The following is a 19,566-nucleotide window of genomic DNA, read 5'->3' as shown; positions in this document are numbered from 1 at the left end:
AAGACATAATTGGGTGTAGTAAGATGTCAGCTGCCGCCTTCTACTGACTGCAGGTGTTCTTTCAGATGAGCAAACCTGGTAGCGGTGGACGCATGTGCAGCTGACGGCGGTCACTTCCGTCACCTAATCTGACGGGTCTAGGGTTGCCACCTCATCTCTTTAAACCTTAAATACATATGAATTACACAGGTTCTGTGGCTAATTAAGTTGGTAATTAACCACTTCGGCCCCGTAAGATTTGGCTGCCCAATGACCGGGCAATTTTTTTTTCGATACGGCACTGCGTCGCTTTAACTGCCAATTGCACAGTCGTTCCGACATTGCACCCGAACAAAATCGATGTCCTTTTTTCCCCCCACAAATAGAGCTTTCTTTTGGTGGTATTTGATCACCTCTGCGGTTTTTATTTTTTGCAAAAAAAGCAATATTTTTTACTTTTTGCTATACTAAATATCCCCCAAAAATATATAAAAAACACATTTATTTCTCAGTTTAGGCCGATATGTATTCTTTTACATATTTTTGGTAAAAAAAAATTGCAATAAGCGTATATTGATTGGTTTGCGCAAAAGTTATCGCGTCTACAAAATAGGGGATAGTTTTATGGCATTTTTATTATAATTTTTATTTTATTTTTTTTATTAGTAATGGCGGCGATCTGCGATTTGAATCGCGACTGTGACATTAGGGCGGAAACATCGGATACTTTTGACACTATTTTGGGACCATTGTCATTTATACATCGATCAGTGCACTGATTACTGTGTAAATGACACTGGCAGGGAAGGGGTTAAACACTAGGGGGTGATGAAGGGGTTAATTGTGTCCTAGGGAATGATTCTAACTGTGAGGGGGATGGTCTCACTAGCACATGACAGAAATCACTGCTCCCAATGACAGGGAGCAGTAGATCTGTCATGTTGCTAGGTGGAACAGGGAATTGCCTTGTTTACATAGGCATCTCCCTATTCTGCTGCTCCGTGACACGATCGTGGGCACCCGGCGGACATTGAGTCCGGCGGGACCCGCGGTCACACTCACAGAGCACGCAGCGGGCTTGTGCGCATGCGTGACCACTGTGCCGCGATTTAAAGGGGATGTACAGGTACATCCCTTTTCGCAGCCGTGCCATTCTGCTGACGTAATAGTCGTGCAGCGGTCGGCAAGTGGTTAAACGCACTTAGCCTCAGAACCTGTGTACTTTATGTGTTTGGGTTTAAAGGGATGAGGTGGCGACCCTAGACAGGTCATTGATTCTGACAGAACACCGGAAGTCAGAGTGGAACCAATTTCCCCCGCAGCTTCCTTCCCCTCCTGCATTTTTATTTCAGTTAAAGGGGTTTTCCAGCCATTTTTTAAGTTTATTAAAAGTCAGCAGCTACAAAAAGTGTAGCTGCTGGCTTTTAATAAACAGACACTTACCTGCTCCACGGCTCCAGCGACACGCTGGCCGGGGCTCCACTCCTCGCCGGCCGGCGTCTTCATTCCTAGTGTGGGCACCCGGCAGTGACAGCTTTCGGCTTCACGGCCGGGCACCCACTGCGCATGCCCGAGCGGCACTGCGCCATCTGATTGGACAGGCACTCGCCTACAGGGAGGGGCTGTGAAGAGGTGATTAAGCTAATCGCCTTTCCAGCCCCTCGGCGGAAGGAGGAAGTGGGACAGGAAGTCCCCTTCTCCTGAAGCCCCCAAAAAAATTACATGCCGAATGTGGCATGTAAGGGGGCGAGGAGTGGGTTAAGCGGAAGTTCCAATTTTAGGTGGAACTCCGATTTAAGTTCCATCTACAGTGGGGTGTACAGATAGCACCTGCCTCCAGGTGGACTAAACCCAACTCCCCTGATACAGCACCTCCTCACCTCTGTCCCACCAACAGCCTTCACAGGGTATCTCTAATCTATCAAAGAGCCCCTTTTCAATTTTGTGTAATAAAAAAAGTAGTTATCAGCTGAATATTCTCCTCACTGCAAAAAGTCAGCATTTTCTCCAGCCATGAAAAAAGAAAGGTGATCCTGGAACGCTGCCACTAATAAAAATGGCCGCCCCCGCATGTATGGGAGGTTTCCATGTTTCTCTGACATCTCACATGCTTCCCCGCGCCTCAGTGTCAACAGTCACATGACCCTTGTTTATCTTCAGCTTTGCCAGTAACCGGCCGGTGGCAGAGTTCGTAATAAAGAATGGAGATGGCGGCGGGTCTGTACTTGGTTTTTATGACAGCTCTGGGGCTGGTGAGCGGATTGCCCCCGGGTCACTGGCAGGAGGTGCCCTCTGAGGAGCCGGTGATACAGACATTGGCGGAGATCGCAGTGCGGGAATACAACCGGCGGAGTGACCAGGATGTCGCTTACATAAAGCTGCGCGTCACCGATGTCAGGAAGCAGGTGACAACCCCGGGAGTCTGTTTTATGGGAAAATAAGAGCTTTGTATCAGAAGAGTAGATATTGGCATGTAGACTGGCTAGAGCATTTGTGGAAGGGGACAGAATAGATTTGTGTTTAGTGTACAATAAGAGGCTGATTTACTAAAGTGTATGAAATTTCACCTTAAAGCGGAGCTCCACCCAAAAGGGCTTGTTTTCCCCTCCCCCTCACTGCCACATATGGCACCTTTTTTGGAGCGGGTACCTGGATATGACAGGTACCCGCTTCCACTTCTGCGTAAGATCGCCACAGCGATCTCTGAGTATGTGCAGCCCTTCTCTCCAAGTTAAAACGAAGTTCTGACAATGTTTTTTTTTTTAAAGTCAGCAGCTAAAAATACTACAGCTGCTGACTTTTTAAATAAGGACACTTACCTGCCCAGGGCGTGCGCGATGTCGGCACCCAAACCGATCTGTCCCTCGGCTCTCAGGTGCTGGGAGACCTGTGTGTCTCTCAGAAGACAGCGGAGGGGGCGCCGGACGTGGCGTAGATATCCACGGATACCGCGCCTATCTATGTCCGGAAGTGGGAGCAAAATACCTGTATTAGAAAGGTATCTGCTCCCCCCTGAAAGGTGTCATATGTGACACCGGAGGGGGGAGGGTTCCGAAAAGCGGAAGTTCCGTTTTTGGATGGAACTCCGCTTTAAAATCTGTATTTTTTGCTACAAAATTACTTAGAACTCCCTAGGGCCAAAACAACCAATCGATTATGAAATTAATCGATTACAATTTTCATAATCAATTAATTGGTCAGTAACATAATGGGGTTTAAAAAAAATAAAATTAGCCCTTTATAGTACAAAAAGAGCAAATAATCGCTACTGTAAACATTTCAGTTAGGCCCCTTTCACACGTGCGGACCGTATGTCCGCTTTTTCATCCATCCCTTTGCGGATGAAAAAGGGACATACATTGGTCCCTATGTGATTGCGGGTGTCAGCGGATAAACATCCGCTGACACCCGTAATCACCCGCCTCCGCAAAGATCCGATTTTACAGACGGAAGAACGGTTTTGCAGACGGTCCGTGTTCATCCAATCCCCCTATAGGGGAGAGCGGAGAAAAGAGTGTGCGGGGACCGCCCTGTCAGCCGCCGGCTCAGCGGGGATCAACGGAGCGATCCCCCATTACTGATCCGCCCCGTGTGAAAGGGCCCTTACAGTTCCACAGTAAAAAAAAAAAATTAACCCCTTACAGTAGCGATTATCTGCTTTTCTTTTTTTGTACTATAAAGGGCTAATTTTAGTTTGTTTAACCACTTCATTACTGGGCACTTAAACCCCCTTCGTGCCCAGACCAGCTTTCAGCGCATTTTGAATGACAATTGCGCGGTCATACAACACTGTACCCAAATTATATTTTTATCATTTTTTTCCCACAAATAGAGCTTTCTTTTGGTGGTATTTGATCATCTCTGCGATTTTTATTTTTTGCGCTATAAACATAAAAAGACAGAAAATTTTGGGAAAAAAAACACTATTTTCTACTTTTTGTTATAATAATATCCCAATTTGTTTTTAAAAAAAATTTAAATTTCCCTCGGTTTAGGCCGATACATATTCTTCTACATATTTTTGTAAAATAAAAAAGCAATAAGCGTATATTGATTGGTTTGCACAAAAGTTATAGCGCTTACAAAATAGGGGATAGATTTATGTTTTTTTTTTTTTTTTACTAGTAATGGCGGCGATCTGCGATTTTTTTTTTTTTTTTGTCAGGCCTGCGATATTATCGGACACCTTTGACACAATTTTGGGACCATTCACATTTATACAGCGATCAGTGCTATAAAAATGCACGAATTACTGTATAAATGTGACTGGCAGTGAAGGGGTTAACACTAGGGGGTGAGGAAGGGGTTAAATGTGTATCCTGGGTGTGTTCTAACTGTGGGGGGAGGGGGGTGACTGGGGGAGGTGACCGATGCTGTGTCCCTATGTACAAGAGACACAGATCGGTCTCCTCTCTCCCTGACAGGACGTGGAGCTCCGTGTTTACACACAGAGCTCCACGTCCCTGCTGTGTCACCGCCGATCGCGGGTACCTGGCGGACATCGCGGCCACCAGGCACACGCATCGGCTCCCGAGCGATGCGCTGCGCACGTTGTTTCCCCGCTGCGCGCCCCCAGTGGCACGCACGGGGAATGACAACAGCAGGACGTCCAAATACGTCCACTCGGCACTTGAAAGCCGCGCTGTGGACGTCTTTCGTCCATAGCGCGGATCCCAAGTGGTTAACCCAATTATGTTACTAAACGTCTTAGGCCTGGTTCACACCTCTGTGTTTTTTGGTGCTTTTTGCATTAACGCACTACTGTTTATTTACATGGTTTCTTATGGGACACGTTCACATCTATGCTTTTTCTAAAATAATACTAGCTGGTGCACAGTGAGATGCCGGTGTTCAGAGTGGCGCATGTATGAACTAGGAAGCTGTCATGAATGTGACAGTTGTTCCACACAGGGCTATTGGTTGCCTGGACAGACAGTCGCTGGCTTCCTAGCAACCAATGACACTTCTCCTGACCCATTCATCTGCCAGGGGGGATGTTGGTAAGGTTATTACCCAAATATGGCAATGACAAGAAACTCCTGGCCAGCAAATGAAGAGTCTGAGGTGATTGATTGTTGTTGTGATGATGCTGTCGGTTACAAGGTCAGCAATGCCTTGACAAGCAACCAGTACTGCTGTACTTCTGGTAGAGGGAGTAAATGGGTTGCTGAGCCTGCAATGTCAAACTTGTTTTGCATACACACGGTCACACAAACAAAAAAACAAAAAAAATTCCGAACGTCAAGAACGCAGTCACGTACAACACTACGACGAGCCGAGAAAAATAAAGTTCAACGATTCCGAGCATGCGTAGGATTTGTGTGCGTCGGAATTGCATACAGATGATCAGAATTTCCAACAAGAACTTTTGTTGTCGGAAAAATTGAGACAATAAAAGACAATTAGAGTAATGCCGCGTACACACGATCAGAATTTCCGACAACAAATGTTCGATGTGAGCTTTTGGTCGGATATTCCGCCCGTGCGTATGTTCAATCGGACATTTGTTGTCGGAATTTCCGACAACAAATAGTTGAGAGCTGGGTCTCAATTTTTCTGACAACAAAAGTTCTTGTTGGAAATTCGGATCGTCTGTAAGCAATTCCGACACACAAAAATACTACGCATGCTCTGATTTGTTGAACTTTATTTTTCTCGGCTCGTCGTAGTGTTGTACGTGACCGCGTTCTTGACGTTCGGAATTTCTGACATTTGTGTGACCGTGTGTATGCAAAACAAGTTTGAGCCAACATTCCGTCGGAAAGAAATCCACGGTTTTGTTGTCGGAATGTCCGATCACATGTACGCGGCATAACTTTTCACACAGTTTGTGTAATTCATAAAGAGAGTCTTTAGAATTCAGTCTCTCCTTTAGCCCTGGTTCACACTGGGTACGATTTGGAACGATTTGAGATGCGATTTGACATGTCAAATCGCATCTCAAATCGCGGGCAATTGTCGGCAATGGCACTGTCCCAATCAGTGCGACACCGCATCTGCGATTTCAAAAAGTAGTTCCTGTACTACTTTTTGCGATTTCGGGTCGCGATTTACATTAAATTGCGGCCGAAATCCCGGCAAAATCGCAGCCGCGAAATCGCGGTAAAATCGCGCATTTTACCGCTATTTTTGAATTCGCAGCAGTGTGAACCTAGGCTGACACAACTAATGTTGGCCCCTTTGACAAATTCATGTACCTGTCATAAACCAATACATGAATTTGTTGCAAGGAGGCGTGGTGGGGGCACTGAGACCCTCTGTCCTCATTGCAGGCTCAGCAACCCATTTACTCCCTCTACCAGAAGTACAGCAGTACTGGTTGCTTGTCAAGGCATTGCTGACCTTGTAACCGACAGCATCATCACAACAACAATCAATCACTCACCCCAGACTCTCTTCATCTGCTGGCCAGGAGTTTCTTGTCATTGCCATATTTGGGTAATAACCTTACCAACATCCCCCCTGGCCGATGAATGGGTCAGGAGATTTGTCATTGGTTGCTAGGAAGCCAGCGACTGTCTGTCCTGGCAACCAATAGCCCTGTGTGGAACAACTGTCACATTCATGACAGCTTCCTAGTTCATACAAGCGCCACTCTGAACACCGGCATCTTACTGTGCACCAGCTAGTATTATTATTTTAGAACAGGGCTTGACAAATCCCGGTCGCCATGGCGACTAGAAACGGTGTCCTGGCGACTTGGCTTGGAAGGTGGGCAAAAAAAAAAAAGATGGTGGCGAGCCGTTGGTATTACAAGTTATTACCACCATATGTGAGCTGGCGCCATCTGGTGGTGGCCGTTGGTATTACAAGTTAAGCACTACAAGTTAACCACTTCGTTACCGAGCCTGTTTTTCAGATTCAGTGTTTACGAGACTAAAACAGTTTTTTTTGCTAGAATATTACTTAAAACCCCCAAACATTATATATATATTTTTTTCTAACACCCTAGAGAATAAAATGGCAGTCATTGCAATACTTTTTGTCACACCGTATTTGCGCAGCGGTCTTACAAGCGCACTTTTTTTGGAAAAAATTCACTTTTTTAAATTAAAAAATAACACAACAATAAATTTGGCCCAATTTTTTTATATATTGTGAAAGATAATGTTACGCCGAGTAAAATGATACCCAACATGTCACGCTTAAAAATTTTAGCAAGGAAAGGGTATATGGACCCATGGGAAAAAGAGTGCTGCACACCCCTGATATGTCTTGAGAAAAGAGAAAATTACCCCTAGGGGCTTTGTGCTGCAGCAAAAAATGAAAACGTACCATGAAATAAAAAATTATAAATTTATTAAATATAGAGTTCAAAAAGCCCCAAACAGTGGGGACTCAAGATATGAGCTTATAACAACAGAGGTTATACATAGCGAATAAAAACAGAGAATAGAACAAATACAGACATAGCAGAACAGTACTGTGGAATATACAAAATACTATGGGCGAAAAAACACCCCTACGCGTTTCGACCTTTTGAAAGTAACGGTCTTCTTCAGGGAGTATTGGTTAGACGCTGCCATAGGTTCTATAAAAAGAATACATACAAAAAGATACATGCAAATGAGTGGAACATCATAACAACAGAACATGGGGAGGCCCGCCACCCACCCGCTGTGGGTGGCGGGCCTCCCCATGTTCTGTTGTTATGATGTTCCACTCATTTGCATGTATCTTTTTGTATGTATTCTTTTTATAGAACCTATGGCAGCGTCTAACCAATACTCCCTGAAGAAGACCGTTACTTTCAAAAGGTCGAAACGCGTAGGGGTGTTTTTTCGCCCATAGTATTTTGTATATTCCACAGTACTGTTATGCTATGTCTGTATTTGTTCTATTCTCTGTTTTTATTCGCTATGTATAACCTCTGTTGTTATAAGCTCATATCTTGAGTCCCCACTGTTTGGGGCTTTTTGAACTCTATATTTAATAAATTTATAATTTTTTATTTCATGGTACGTTTTCATTTTTTGCTGCAGCACAAAGCCCCTAGGGGTAATTTTCTCTTTTCTTAAAAATCTTGATAGGCGACGTTTAAAAAATTCTACAGGTTGCATTTTTTGAGTTACAGAGTAGGCCTAAGGCTAAAATTATTGCTCTCGCTCTAACGATCGCGGCGATACCTCACTTGTGTGGTTTGAATACCGTTTTCATATGCCGGCGCTACTCGCGTATACGTTCGCTTCTACGCGCGAGCTCGTCGGGACGGGGCGCTTTAAAAATTTTTTTTTGCTTTTCGCATTTATTTTTAGTTATTTTACAATTTTTAACACTGAAATAAAAAAAAATAAAAAAATTATCACTTTTATTCCTATTACAAGGAATGTAAACATCCCTTGTAATAGAAAAAAGCATGACAGGTCCTCTTAAATATGAGATCTGGGGTCAAAAAGACCTCAGATCTCATATTTGGGCTTAAATGCAAAAAAAAAAAAAAAATTTGGAAATGTCATTTTTTCAAATGACAAAAAAAAAAATGTCTCTTTAAGAGGCTGGGCGGGACTGACGTTTTGACGTCACTTCCGCCCAGCAGAGCTATGGGGGACGGGCGAAGGAGATTTTTCCTTCAGTCTCGTCCCCGCTCAGCTGCCGGATGGTCGCGATCCCCTCCGCCGCTACCGACGGCTCCGGTAAGTGGCGGAGGGCGCGTTACAGCGGCGGGAGGGGGGGGCCCCTCTCCCGCCACCGATAACGGCGAATTCGCCACGGAGACCGCCGTTATCGTGTACAGGACCGTCGGCACTAAAGATGGATACCTCAGTTGTGGCAGCAGCTGCTGCCGTTACTGAGATATCCATCTTTAAAAAGAGGACGTCATTTGACTATGGGCCAGTAACCAAGTGGTTAAACAGCAATTCTAATGTCATTTTTCACTATTTTCACTGCCATCTTCTTCCCTCTAATTAGAACCCCCAAACATTATATATATTTTTTATCCTAACACCCTAGAGAATAAAATGGCGATCGTTGCAATACTTTCTGTCACGCCGTATTTGCGCAGCGGTCTTACAAGCGCACTTTTTTGGGAAAAAATTACACTTTTTTTAATTAAAAAATAATATTCTGAAAGATAATGTTACAGCGAGGAAATTCATACCCAACATGTCACGCTTCAAAATTGCGTCTGCTAATGGAATGCCGACAAACTTTTACCCTTTAAAATCTTCATAGGCGACATTTAAAAAAATCTACAGGTTGCATGTTTTGAGTTACAGAGGAGTTCTAGGGCTAGAATTATTGCTCTCGCTCTACCAATCGCAGCGATACCTCACATGTGTGGTTTGAACACCGTTTACATATGCGGGCGCTGCTCACGTATGTGTTCGCTTCTGCGCGCAAGCTCGTCGGGACGGGGCGCGTTTTCTGGCTCCTAACTTTTTTAGCTGGCTCCTAGGTTCCAAGCAAATTTGTCAAACCCTGTTTTAGAATTTGTCGCAGTCATAGTGACAGGTGGATATAAGAACTACTTGAATCTGATGCACGTATCGGATCTCCCAACTGAACTGTCACTTTTCTGAATTAGGCATAGGCCATTTAAAAGGGGCCATACCAAGGCCACATGCTACATGCACCAAGAGGAAGGAGTGGTAATTGCTTTATTGAGTTCCCTTCAATTTTATTGTGTAAAAGAGTTTCCAATCCTTTAGTAAATCAGCCTCAGTGTGTGTGTTGCTTTGTGGCAGATTTGTAGTCAGTGTAAAGCACATTATGTATACAGTGAAACCTTGGTTTGCGATCATAATTCGTTCCAGAAACATGCTTGTAATCCAAAGCACTTGTATATCCAAGCATTTTTTTTACAGGGTATAAAAGAGAAGAGAGGCACCTCTAAAGCCTCGTACACACGCTCGGTTTACTCGGCAAGAACCAGCAAGTAAACTGCTGCCAGAGCTTTCTTGCCGAGTATACCGAGCGTGTGTACGAGGCTTCCAGGTTTCTCGACAAGAAAACTGCCCAGAATCTAGACGAGAAAAATAGAGAACATGTTCTCTATTTTTCTCGTTGTGAGATTCTCTGCAGTTTTCCTGCCGAGAAACTTGAGAGTGTGTGTATACTTACCTGTCGCCGTGGAAACCCACGCATGCTCAAATTAACTTTGATGCATGCGCTGTAGCTTCTTAGGCATAGGTAGGGTGCAGCAAGATGGCAGCGACGGCATCGAATGTGACGCATGCTCGTTGAAGGCGATGACGTCACCGCGTTCTTGCCTTTTAACCACTTGCCGCCCGCCAATGACATATTGACGTTGGCAAAGTGGTTGTAGAATCCTGACTGGACGTCATATGACGTCCTCAGGATTCTGAGCCTGGGGGCGCGCATCGCGGCGATCGTTGTTGCAGGGTTTCAGTTTGACACCCCGCAACACCGATCAAGGTAAAGAGTCTCTCACGGAGACTCTTTACCACGTGATCAGCCGTGTCCAATCACAGCTGATCACGATGTAAATAGGAAAAGCCGGTAATCGGCTTTTCCTCACTCGCGTCTGTCAGACGCGAGTAGAGGAGAGACGATCAGCTGCTCCTGTGACAGGGGGGGTTTGTGCTGATCGATTATCAGCACAGCCCCCCCCGAGAATGCCCACTGGACCACCAGGGATGCCCACTGGACCACCAGGGATGGCCATATAGACCACCAGGGATAAAAAAAAAAAAAAAAAGGATGCCACCCTAGACCACCAGGGATGAGGAGGACACAAAAAATGGATGCCAATCAGTGCCCACAATGGGCATCACTGATTGGCAGGCATTGTTTGGCACTGATTGGCATCCATTAGTACAACACATACAATAGTGCCCATCCATGCCGCCTATCAGTGCCCACCCGTGCCGCCTATCTGTTCCCAGCCGTGCCGCCTATCCAAGCCCATCCATGCTGCCTATCCGTGCCGCCTATCAGTGCCCATCCGTGCCGCCCATCAGTGCCGCATATTAGTGCCCATCAATGCCACCACATCAGTGCCACCTTATCGGTGCCCATCAGTGCCGCCTTATCAGTGCCCATCAGTGAAGGAGAAAACTTACTTATTTACAATGTTTTATAACAGAAACAAAAAAAAAACACAGTTTAGCATGACCACGCAATTGTCATTCAAAGTGCAACAGCGCTGAAAGCTAAAAATTGGTCTGGGCGGGAAGGTGTATAAGTGCCCTGTATGGAAGTGGTTAAGAGAACCACGGTTCTTTTGAAAGGAGAGTCTGTACACTCAGGCGGCAAGAGATTCTTGCCAAGAATCTCGTCAGGGAAAACAACGTTTTTTTTTCCTGATGAGATTCCTCCCCGTGTGTACAGCGTTTTAGTGTAGCAATAAGTTGCTAAATGTTGAACCTTCATTAAATGTAACCATATTGCTACACTTGGAGGCTCTTCTCTTCTTTTTTATACTCAGTTGTGACATGACGCTACTCTTATATCAAGACATCGCTTGTATATCAAGGCAACATTTATTAAAACATTTTTGCTTGTCTTGCAAAACGCTCTCAAACCAAGTTACTCTCAAACCAAGGTTTTACTGTATTTTATAATGTTACTGTTTTTGTCATGTTGCTAGTAACCTTTGTTTCTTCTGTAGTTGGTGTCTGGGGCTAAGTATGACTTCAGTATTGTACTGGGAAGATCAATGTGTAAGAAGAATGGGGAAGAGACTCCCAATAACTGTCAGCTTCATGTTGCAGCTCTAGAAAGGGTAAGCTATAAATGAGATTACTGGATCTCAGTAGTGTGTTTATATAAAACAAATATAAAGCTGAGGCTGGGTTGCTTTGTAAACTCAGACTTGACATACAGGCTTGGTGACCGGGGGTTTTACTTCCTAGATATTGATGAAGTCCCATTACCATGTCATAAGCAGAAATGTGACCTTACTTATTAGAGGAAGAAAAAAACATAACCGGTCCTTTCAGGGGCAGCTGTGTTTTGGCAGAAAAAATGCTTGACGCATATAAACACGTGTTAAGCCCTTGAGCAGAATACATTCTGGCCAATTAACCACTTAACCCCCGGACCATATTGCTGGTCAAAGACTAGAGCACTTTTTGCGATTCGGCACTGCGTCGATTTAACTGACAATTGCGCGGTCGTGCAACGTGGCTCCCAAACAAAATTGGCGTCCTTTTTTTCCTTACAAATAGAGCTTTCTTTTGGTGGTATTTGATCACCTCTGCGGTTCTTGGTTTTTGCGCTATAAACAAAAATAGAGCAACAATTAAAAAAAAAATGAATATTTTTTACTTTTTACTATAATAAATATCCCCCAAAAATATACAAAACAACAATTTTTTTCCTCAGTTTAGGCCGATACGTCTTCTTCTACATATTTTCCGTTAAAAAAAAATCGCAATAAGCGTTTATTGATTGGTTTGCGCAAAAGTTATAGCATTTACAAAATAGGGGGTAGTTTTATGGCATTTTTATTAATATTTATTTTTTACTAGTAATGGCGGCGATCAGCGATTTTTTTCCGGTACTGCGACATTATGGTGGACACTTCGGACACTTTTGACACATTTTTGGGACCATTGGCATTTTTATAGCGATCAGTGCTATAAAAATGCATTGGATTACTATAAAAATGCCACTGGCAGGGAAGGGGTTAACACTAGGGGGCGGGGAAGGGGTTATGTATGTTCCCTGGGTGTGTTCTAACTGTAGGGGGGTGGACTCACTAGGGGAAATGACTGATCGCTGTTCATACATTGTATGAACAGACGGTCAGGCATTTCTCCCCTGACAGGACCGGGAGCTGTGTGTTTACACACACAGCTCCCGGTCTTCTCTCTGTAACGAGCGATCGCGTGTGCCCGGCGGTGATAGCGCCCGCCGGGTACTCGCATGGGAGTCGGGGGCGAGCGGGGAGCGCGCGTGCGCCCCTATTGGCTGCTGGGCGAGGTGACGTATAGCTACGTGCTCTCGCCCAGCAGAGCCGACCTGCCGCCATATAACTGCGGCGGCTGGTCGGCAAGCAGTTAAATAAATTAACGCCCAATCGCTTGACACCTGCAAGCGCGGCTTAAAGCGTTACACACTTTTACAAGCATCAGGGTGTTTTTTTCTGCCAAAACGCTCATTGTTGCGCTAGTCACTTGAATCGAGCGTTTCCATTACTTTCTATGGGGAATGGAAACGCTTAAAAAAAAAACCAAACAGCCCGATACGACAAAAAAGGGTCCGGAACTTGTTTGAGCTTCAGTCGTTCGGCGTCAGGCGTATCGGCGTGCAGATGTGAACCATCTCCATAGGGTATAATGTATTTTTTCCCCTCTAGCGTATTTGAGCGTCGCGCTTCAGGCGACAAAACGCTCAGGTGTGAATGCAGCCTTACTTCCCTGGTGCCGGAAAGAAGTTCACCTCTCCCCTCTCCCTCCCTGCAATCTTCTGGCACACGTCACAAGGTCTAGGAAACGTAAAATTGCAGCAAAATATACACTCAAGTTCATTTTAGGGCACAAAAATGCTATAAATGATCCAATTTATGGTCAAATATAAAATATATAGGTTGCACAGAGTAAATAGGTATCCAAGATGTCAAACCTTAGTATTGCATGTGTCTGTGAAATGGCAAATTACAAACTTTGGCGCCCTATATTTTTCATAGACGATGCTTTAAAAGCTCCTACAGGTCATCAATTTAGAGTTATGCTGGAGTTCTGGTGCTAAAAGTATTGTCCTTACTCTGGCGTGCATGGTGATATAAAACGTGTGTCGCAGTCAAAGTAGGTTCCCCCGGTGCATGTGTTTATGTTCATACATGTGGGGGGAAGGGGCCTCAAAAAAAAATTGGGAGGGATTTTATGTGCTTGTGTGTAACTTTATTTTTCTCCATCACATAGACAACGACATGTCCTCTATGTGATACATTTTTTTTTTGTGACAGGTTCTCTTTAATGAGAAGTAGGTGGGTGGTCTAAAAGACCCCTGCTGTCTCAGCTGCCCTCCAGTGAATGTAATGCAGTGCAGATCACATCCTCGTACATGTCGCTTTTTGGTCAGCCAGAATAAGGGGAGGGACCCTTGGCCCTTTTGTCTGCTTAGCCCTTTCTCTTCTACCCTTTGGCACCTGTCATGCTGGGCCCAGGCCCACAGATGGGCAAGTGGAGCCCATGATTCATGGCAACAGCACTCTCGCGCGGGGAGGAGGAGATGCGCGTCCATTCCCATGGTAGGAGGTTTGCAAGTAATTGGGCTGCTACTCTGCCACCAGATCATTCCACTGTAAGGAAAATAATCTGTGACTTTCAAACAACTGCTAGCATCTTCAGGACTGGTTGGCCTAGCACATGAATATGCAATTAGCGGACCTCCAGCTGTTGCAGAACTACAAATCCCATGAGGCATAGCAAGACTCTGACAGCCACAAGCATGACACCCAGAGGCAGAGGCATGATGGGACTTGTAGTTTTGCAACAGCTGGAGGTCCACCAATTGCATATCCTGGGGCCCTAGCAGATTCAAGCCAGAAACTGACTGCTGCCAAAATAAGTCTCCAGGATTCCCAAGATTTCATTGAGAGATGTTCAGGTAGCTCTTGCAACAGATGGGCCCCTTCCACACGTGGCAGGCCCCGCTAAGAGTGTGCTTGCTTATCGGGGGATCTGTCCAATGATCCCCATTGAGTAGGCAGAAGGTTGGTCCATGTATGCTCTGCTTTTGCAGAGTGGAGACACACAGCCCACTCTACTGTATGGGCGGCCGGATGTAAACGGACAATCTGTCATCTGATCTGATCTGTGGGTGATCCGTTCCCCTTCCATCTGTTTTCAGTGAATTTACACCCGCCGCTCCACAGAGGAGAATGGAGGGTCCACCTGAAAAACTGACAGGTGGACCCGAACAGTCCGTTTGTATGAAAGGGGCCTTACTCAAAGTGCATGCATATAACAGTCAGAAAGAGACTAGACCTTTGCTGTACAAAAACATTAGAGCAACAAAAGCTCTATTTGTGGGGAAAAAAAAGACGTAAATTTTGTTTGGGTGCAATGTCGCACAACCGCACAATTGTCAGTAAAAGCAACTCGGTGCCGAATCGCAAAAAGTGCTCTGTTCAGGAAGGGGGTAAATTCTTCCGGGGCTGAAGTGGTTAATAGGAAAGCAAAGGTACTAGTAGGAATACCAGGGGTTTCACATAAAGGAAGCAATACAAGAACAGGATACTTTCACATACAAGTACATGGTGCAGCAGGCACATATCAGGAATAGGAAGTGTTGGGGTAACAAACGCTTAAGGGCCTTTCCAAACCAGGTGGGTGCATTGGGACTGTGCTGGGCAACATTGCCTTGTTTTCTATCATGCCAGTTCACGTCACCATGTTGTGGTGATATGTGCTGAAAAAAATTATGATGTAGCATTTTTTTTTTTACAGTAACACCCCATTTACACGTGTGCGTAGCGTTTTTAGGCAAAAAGTCATACTTTTTGCAGTGTTTTTCCCCCGCATTTTTTGCTGCGATTTTGTACAGGTCAAAATGTCACCAATGGAAAAAGCAGAAAAACGCCTGTAATCCAGTTCCACAACTTTTTTGAGCTTCAGGGGTTTTGGAGCTTTTAACTTCAGGGGTTTTGGAGTGGAGATGTGAACCATCTCCATAGAGAATAATAGATTTTTTTACCCTCCAGTGTTTTGTAGCTTCAGGCTTCAAGCTACAAAACGCTCAGGTGTGAATGGGGCCTGAAGCATGGGGAGATGCAGTCCACTACCTTGCACTGTGCTACGGCCATTAGATATTCATGAAATGCCACTTTGTTTGCCCTAAAAAGTAAACCATAAAATGTGCTGCTTACAGAGCATTGACACTGCTGCCCTCATACTGCACGTCGGCGCTGTGTCCTAACATCACTTCTGGTGTAAACGTGCCCTAAACTGTTTATGAAAGTGCAAGACAGAGTTATATAGCTGGATTCACGTAGGGCGGCTTATGTTTGAGCCGGCGTATCGTATTTACGCTACGCCGCCGTAAGTCAGAGAGGCAAGTGCTGTATTCACAAAGCACTTGCCTCCTAAGTTACGGCGGCGTAGCGTAAATGGGCCAGCGTAAGCGCGCCTAATTCAAATGAGGAACAGGGGGCGTGTTTTATGTTAATGAATCGTGACCCGACGTGATTGACGTTTTTAACGAACGGCGCATGCGCCGTCCCTGGACATATCCCAGTGTGCATTGCTCCATAGTACGCCGCAAGGACTTATTGGTTTCGACGTGAACATAAATTACGTCCAGCCCCATTCACGGACGACTTACGCAAACGACGTAAAATTTTCAAAATTCGACGCGGGAACGACGTCCATACTTAACATTGGCTAGGCCAGCTTTTTGTTGGACTAACTTCACGCCTGAAAACGCCTTATGTAAACGGCGTATCTTTACTGCGACGGGCAAGCGTACGTTCGTGAATAGGCGTATCTCGCTGATTTACGCATTCTAGGTGTAAATCAGCGTTCACGCCCCTAGCGGCCGGCGGAACTAGACAGCTAAGATACGACGGCGCAGGCAGTCGCATCTTAGCTACATTTAAGTGTATCAATTTGAGAATACACTTAGATGTACGACGGCGCAGATTCAGAGTTACGACGGCGTATCTACTGATACGCTGGCTTAACTCTTTCTGAATCTAGCTAATGATGTATAACACTAAATGTGTCATGCTCTTTGAAATGTATATTTGTTAATATCCTTTGCGACATACAGTATGTTGTCAGAATATGCAGAATGGTGCAACTAGAATTTACACAGTGTTACATTTTGTCTCTAACAATATCTATGTGCAATTGACTGATTCAATAAAATTAGTTTAAAAACGCAGCTTATTTATAATTTGGATGTGTTCTGCTTTTTAACTTTGTAGTCATCACATGAGATTTGATGGAACATTTTGTTGTCAAATGCATACTGAATGTTATTCTGGAAAATCATATGACTAGTCATTTGAGTGTGCAAAAACAGATTGTAATATCTCTATGGGGCTTTGTTGCCATATTACATGATATAAAGGTGCTTATTGTGTGTGCATAGTTTTATGGTTTAAAGAGACGGCGTAGGGAATTCATTTGGGAAATCTTACCTAACTGATATACCTATCTCAAACCTGCCAATTAAACTTGGCCAGGGCAGATAAAAATCAATGGCCCAGATTCAGGTACATTTGCGCTTTATTTGCGGAGGCACAGGGCAACGATTTTGCCCTGCGCCCCCGCAAATATTTTGCGCTGCCCTCGATTCACGGAGCAGTAGCTCCGTAAATTGCGAGGGCGCGCCGGCAAAATTGCCCGGCGTAAGCGCGCGCAATGTAAATGATCCCGCCGGGGGCGGGAATCATTTAAATTAGGCGCGCGCCGAGCGTAGAGCGCATGCTCCATCGGGAAACTTTCCCGACGTGCATTGCGGCAAATGACGTCCAGCGCCATTCACGATTCACTTACGCAAACGACGTAGTTTTTAAATATTGCGACGCGGGAATGTGGGTATCCTATAGCATTATAGCATTGGCCCAATGATTTAAAAAAAAAAAAAATCTGATTTTTTTTTTTTTTTTTTATCAAACTTATTTTAATAAAAGGCTTTTGGAGTAAAAAATATCTAAATATAGTGCCTTTGCTATTTAAGATGCGTTAATAATTTAGTTTATTCATCATGAAATGAAGCATAGTTATGTAGCATGAGGCTGTATATTCTGCAATATTAGAATTTTTTGATAAACTCATTCAATTAATCCAAGCTCTGCAAACTGAGAACATGCAATGCATTGATGCATTCACACAATTTCACAGTAACCCCGGGTGGATAAAAATCATTGATTAAAAAAAAAAAAAAAAAAACTATTTTTTATTTATTTAACCTCTTCCCATATGATGGCCACAAGGTGACTCTTTCATTCTGGGTGGACGTCATATGACGTCCTCGGGCCTCCCGGCCGCTTGGGGGTGCCAGCGTGCCGCCGGCGTGCCCGCAGCGTCAATCGGATGCCGATGCATGTGCCTGGCGGCCACGATGTCCGCCTGGTGCCCGCGATCGGCAGTTACAAAGCAAGGGAGAGGAGACCGATGGTGTGTCCCTTGTACATAGGGACACCGATCACCTCCCCCAGTCAGTCCCTTCCCCCACAGTTAGAATCACTCCCTAGGGTACACATTTAACCCCTTGATCGCCCCCTAGTGTTAACCCCTTCCCTGCTAGACACATTTATACAGTAATCGGTGCATGTTTATAGCACTTCTCGCTGTAAAACTGTAAATGGTCCCAAAATAGTGCCAAAAGTGCCCGATCTGTCCGCCGCAATATCGCAGTCCTGACAAAAATTGCAGATAACCGCGATTACTAATAAAAAACATTTTCATAAGTCCCTGACCTGTCTGGTGCATTCCTTGGTCTTCATGATGCTGTTTGTTGCCTAAGGTTCTCTAACAAACCTCTGAGGTCTTCACAGAACAGCTGTATTTATACTGAGATTAAATTACACACAGGTACTAATTAGGAGATTTCTGAAAGCTTTTATTTCTGTCTGTGGTGCTGTTGGAGATTTTCTCTTATCACCTGTCTGGTGGATACACATTGTAAATCAAGTTTCTGTAAAGCATTTCAATTCCATATATAAAGACATTGGCCCGGATTCACGTAGAACCGCGTATCTTTGTGCGGGCGTAACGTATCCTATTTACGTTACGCCTCCGCAACTTTGACAGGCAAGTGCCGTATTCTCAAACCAAAGTTGCGGCGGCGTAGCATAAATAGGCCGGCGTAAGCCCGCCTAACTCAAATGTGGTAGATGTGGGCGTGTGTTATGTAAATCTTATGTGACCCCACGTAAATGACGCTTTTTACGAACGGCGCATGCGCCTTCCGTGAAAGTATCCCAGTGCGCATGCTCCAAATTAACCCGCAAGAAGCCAATGCTTTTGACGTGAACATAAATGACGCCCAGCCCTATTCGCAAACAACGTAAAATTTTCAAAATTCGACGCGGGAACGACGTCCATACTTAACATTGGTACGCCTCATATAGCAGGGGTAACTTTACGCCGGGAAAAGCCTAACGTAAACGGCGTATCTGTACTGCGTCGGCCGGGCGTACATTCGTGAATTGGTGTATCTAGCTGATTTACATATTTCTAGGCGTAAATCAGCGTACACGCCCCTAGTGGCCAGCGTATCTATATGCAGTTAAGAGACTTACGCCGGTCGGATCTAATACAAATCTATGCGGAACTGATTCTAAGAATCAGGCGCATAGATACGACGGCTCGGACTCAGAGTTACAACGGCGTATCTGGAGATATGCCGGCGTAACTCATACGAGAATCCGGGCCATTGTTTGGAAAGCATTTAAACAAAATTCTAGGCCTGCTGGAAAAATGTACACATGTTAAGAGGTACTTGAGCTGAATTGGTTCAATTGGCTTTTGAGTGGTACACTTCAATAAAGTTGTTAAACAGTGCTGTATGTCATGACTCTGACACTGAACTGCATTCATAAAAACCACAAGAAATAATCCTTTGGTGTTTAGTCAGATTCCAGCAATTAAAGAAGAAAAAGCTTGCTAGAAAATAATATCTCGCATTTTATTGGTCGAGCAGTAGTCTTTTTGGGGAGTCTGTTTA

At 44.7% G+C, this 19,566-nt stretch overlaps 1 protein-coding gene across 1 annotated transcript in view; it reads left to right on the top strand.

Annotated features, from left to right (window-relative positions):
• The first annotated feature begins 2,108 nt into the window (after nt 1-2,108).
• CTSF (cathepsin F) overlaps nt 2,109-19,566 on the top strand; it is a 63,685-nt gene continuing 46,227 nt past the window's right edge. Inside the window, exons 1-2 of the mRNA XM_040328832.1 lie at nt 2,109-2,384; nt 11,552-11,665. Coding sequence (XP_040184766.1) covers nt 2,181-2,384; nt 11,552-11,665 — 318 coding nt within the window. The 5' untranslated portion in view covers nt 2,109-2,180. The remainder of the gene's footprint in view (nt 2,385-11,551; nt 11,666-19,566) is intronic.

The sequence above is a fragment of the Rana temporaria genome, chromosome 11 (genome assembly GCF_905171775.1).
Source record: "Rana temporaria chromosome 11, aRanTem1.1, whole genome shotgun sequence".
Lineage (NCBI taxonomy): Eukaryota > Metazoa > Chordata > Amphibia > Anura > Ranidae > Rana > Rana temporaria.
The sequence above is the reverse complement of the archived record's forward strand: the minus strand, read 5'-3'. Positions and strand labels throughout refer to the sequence as shown.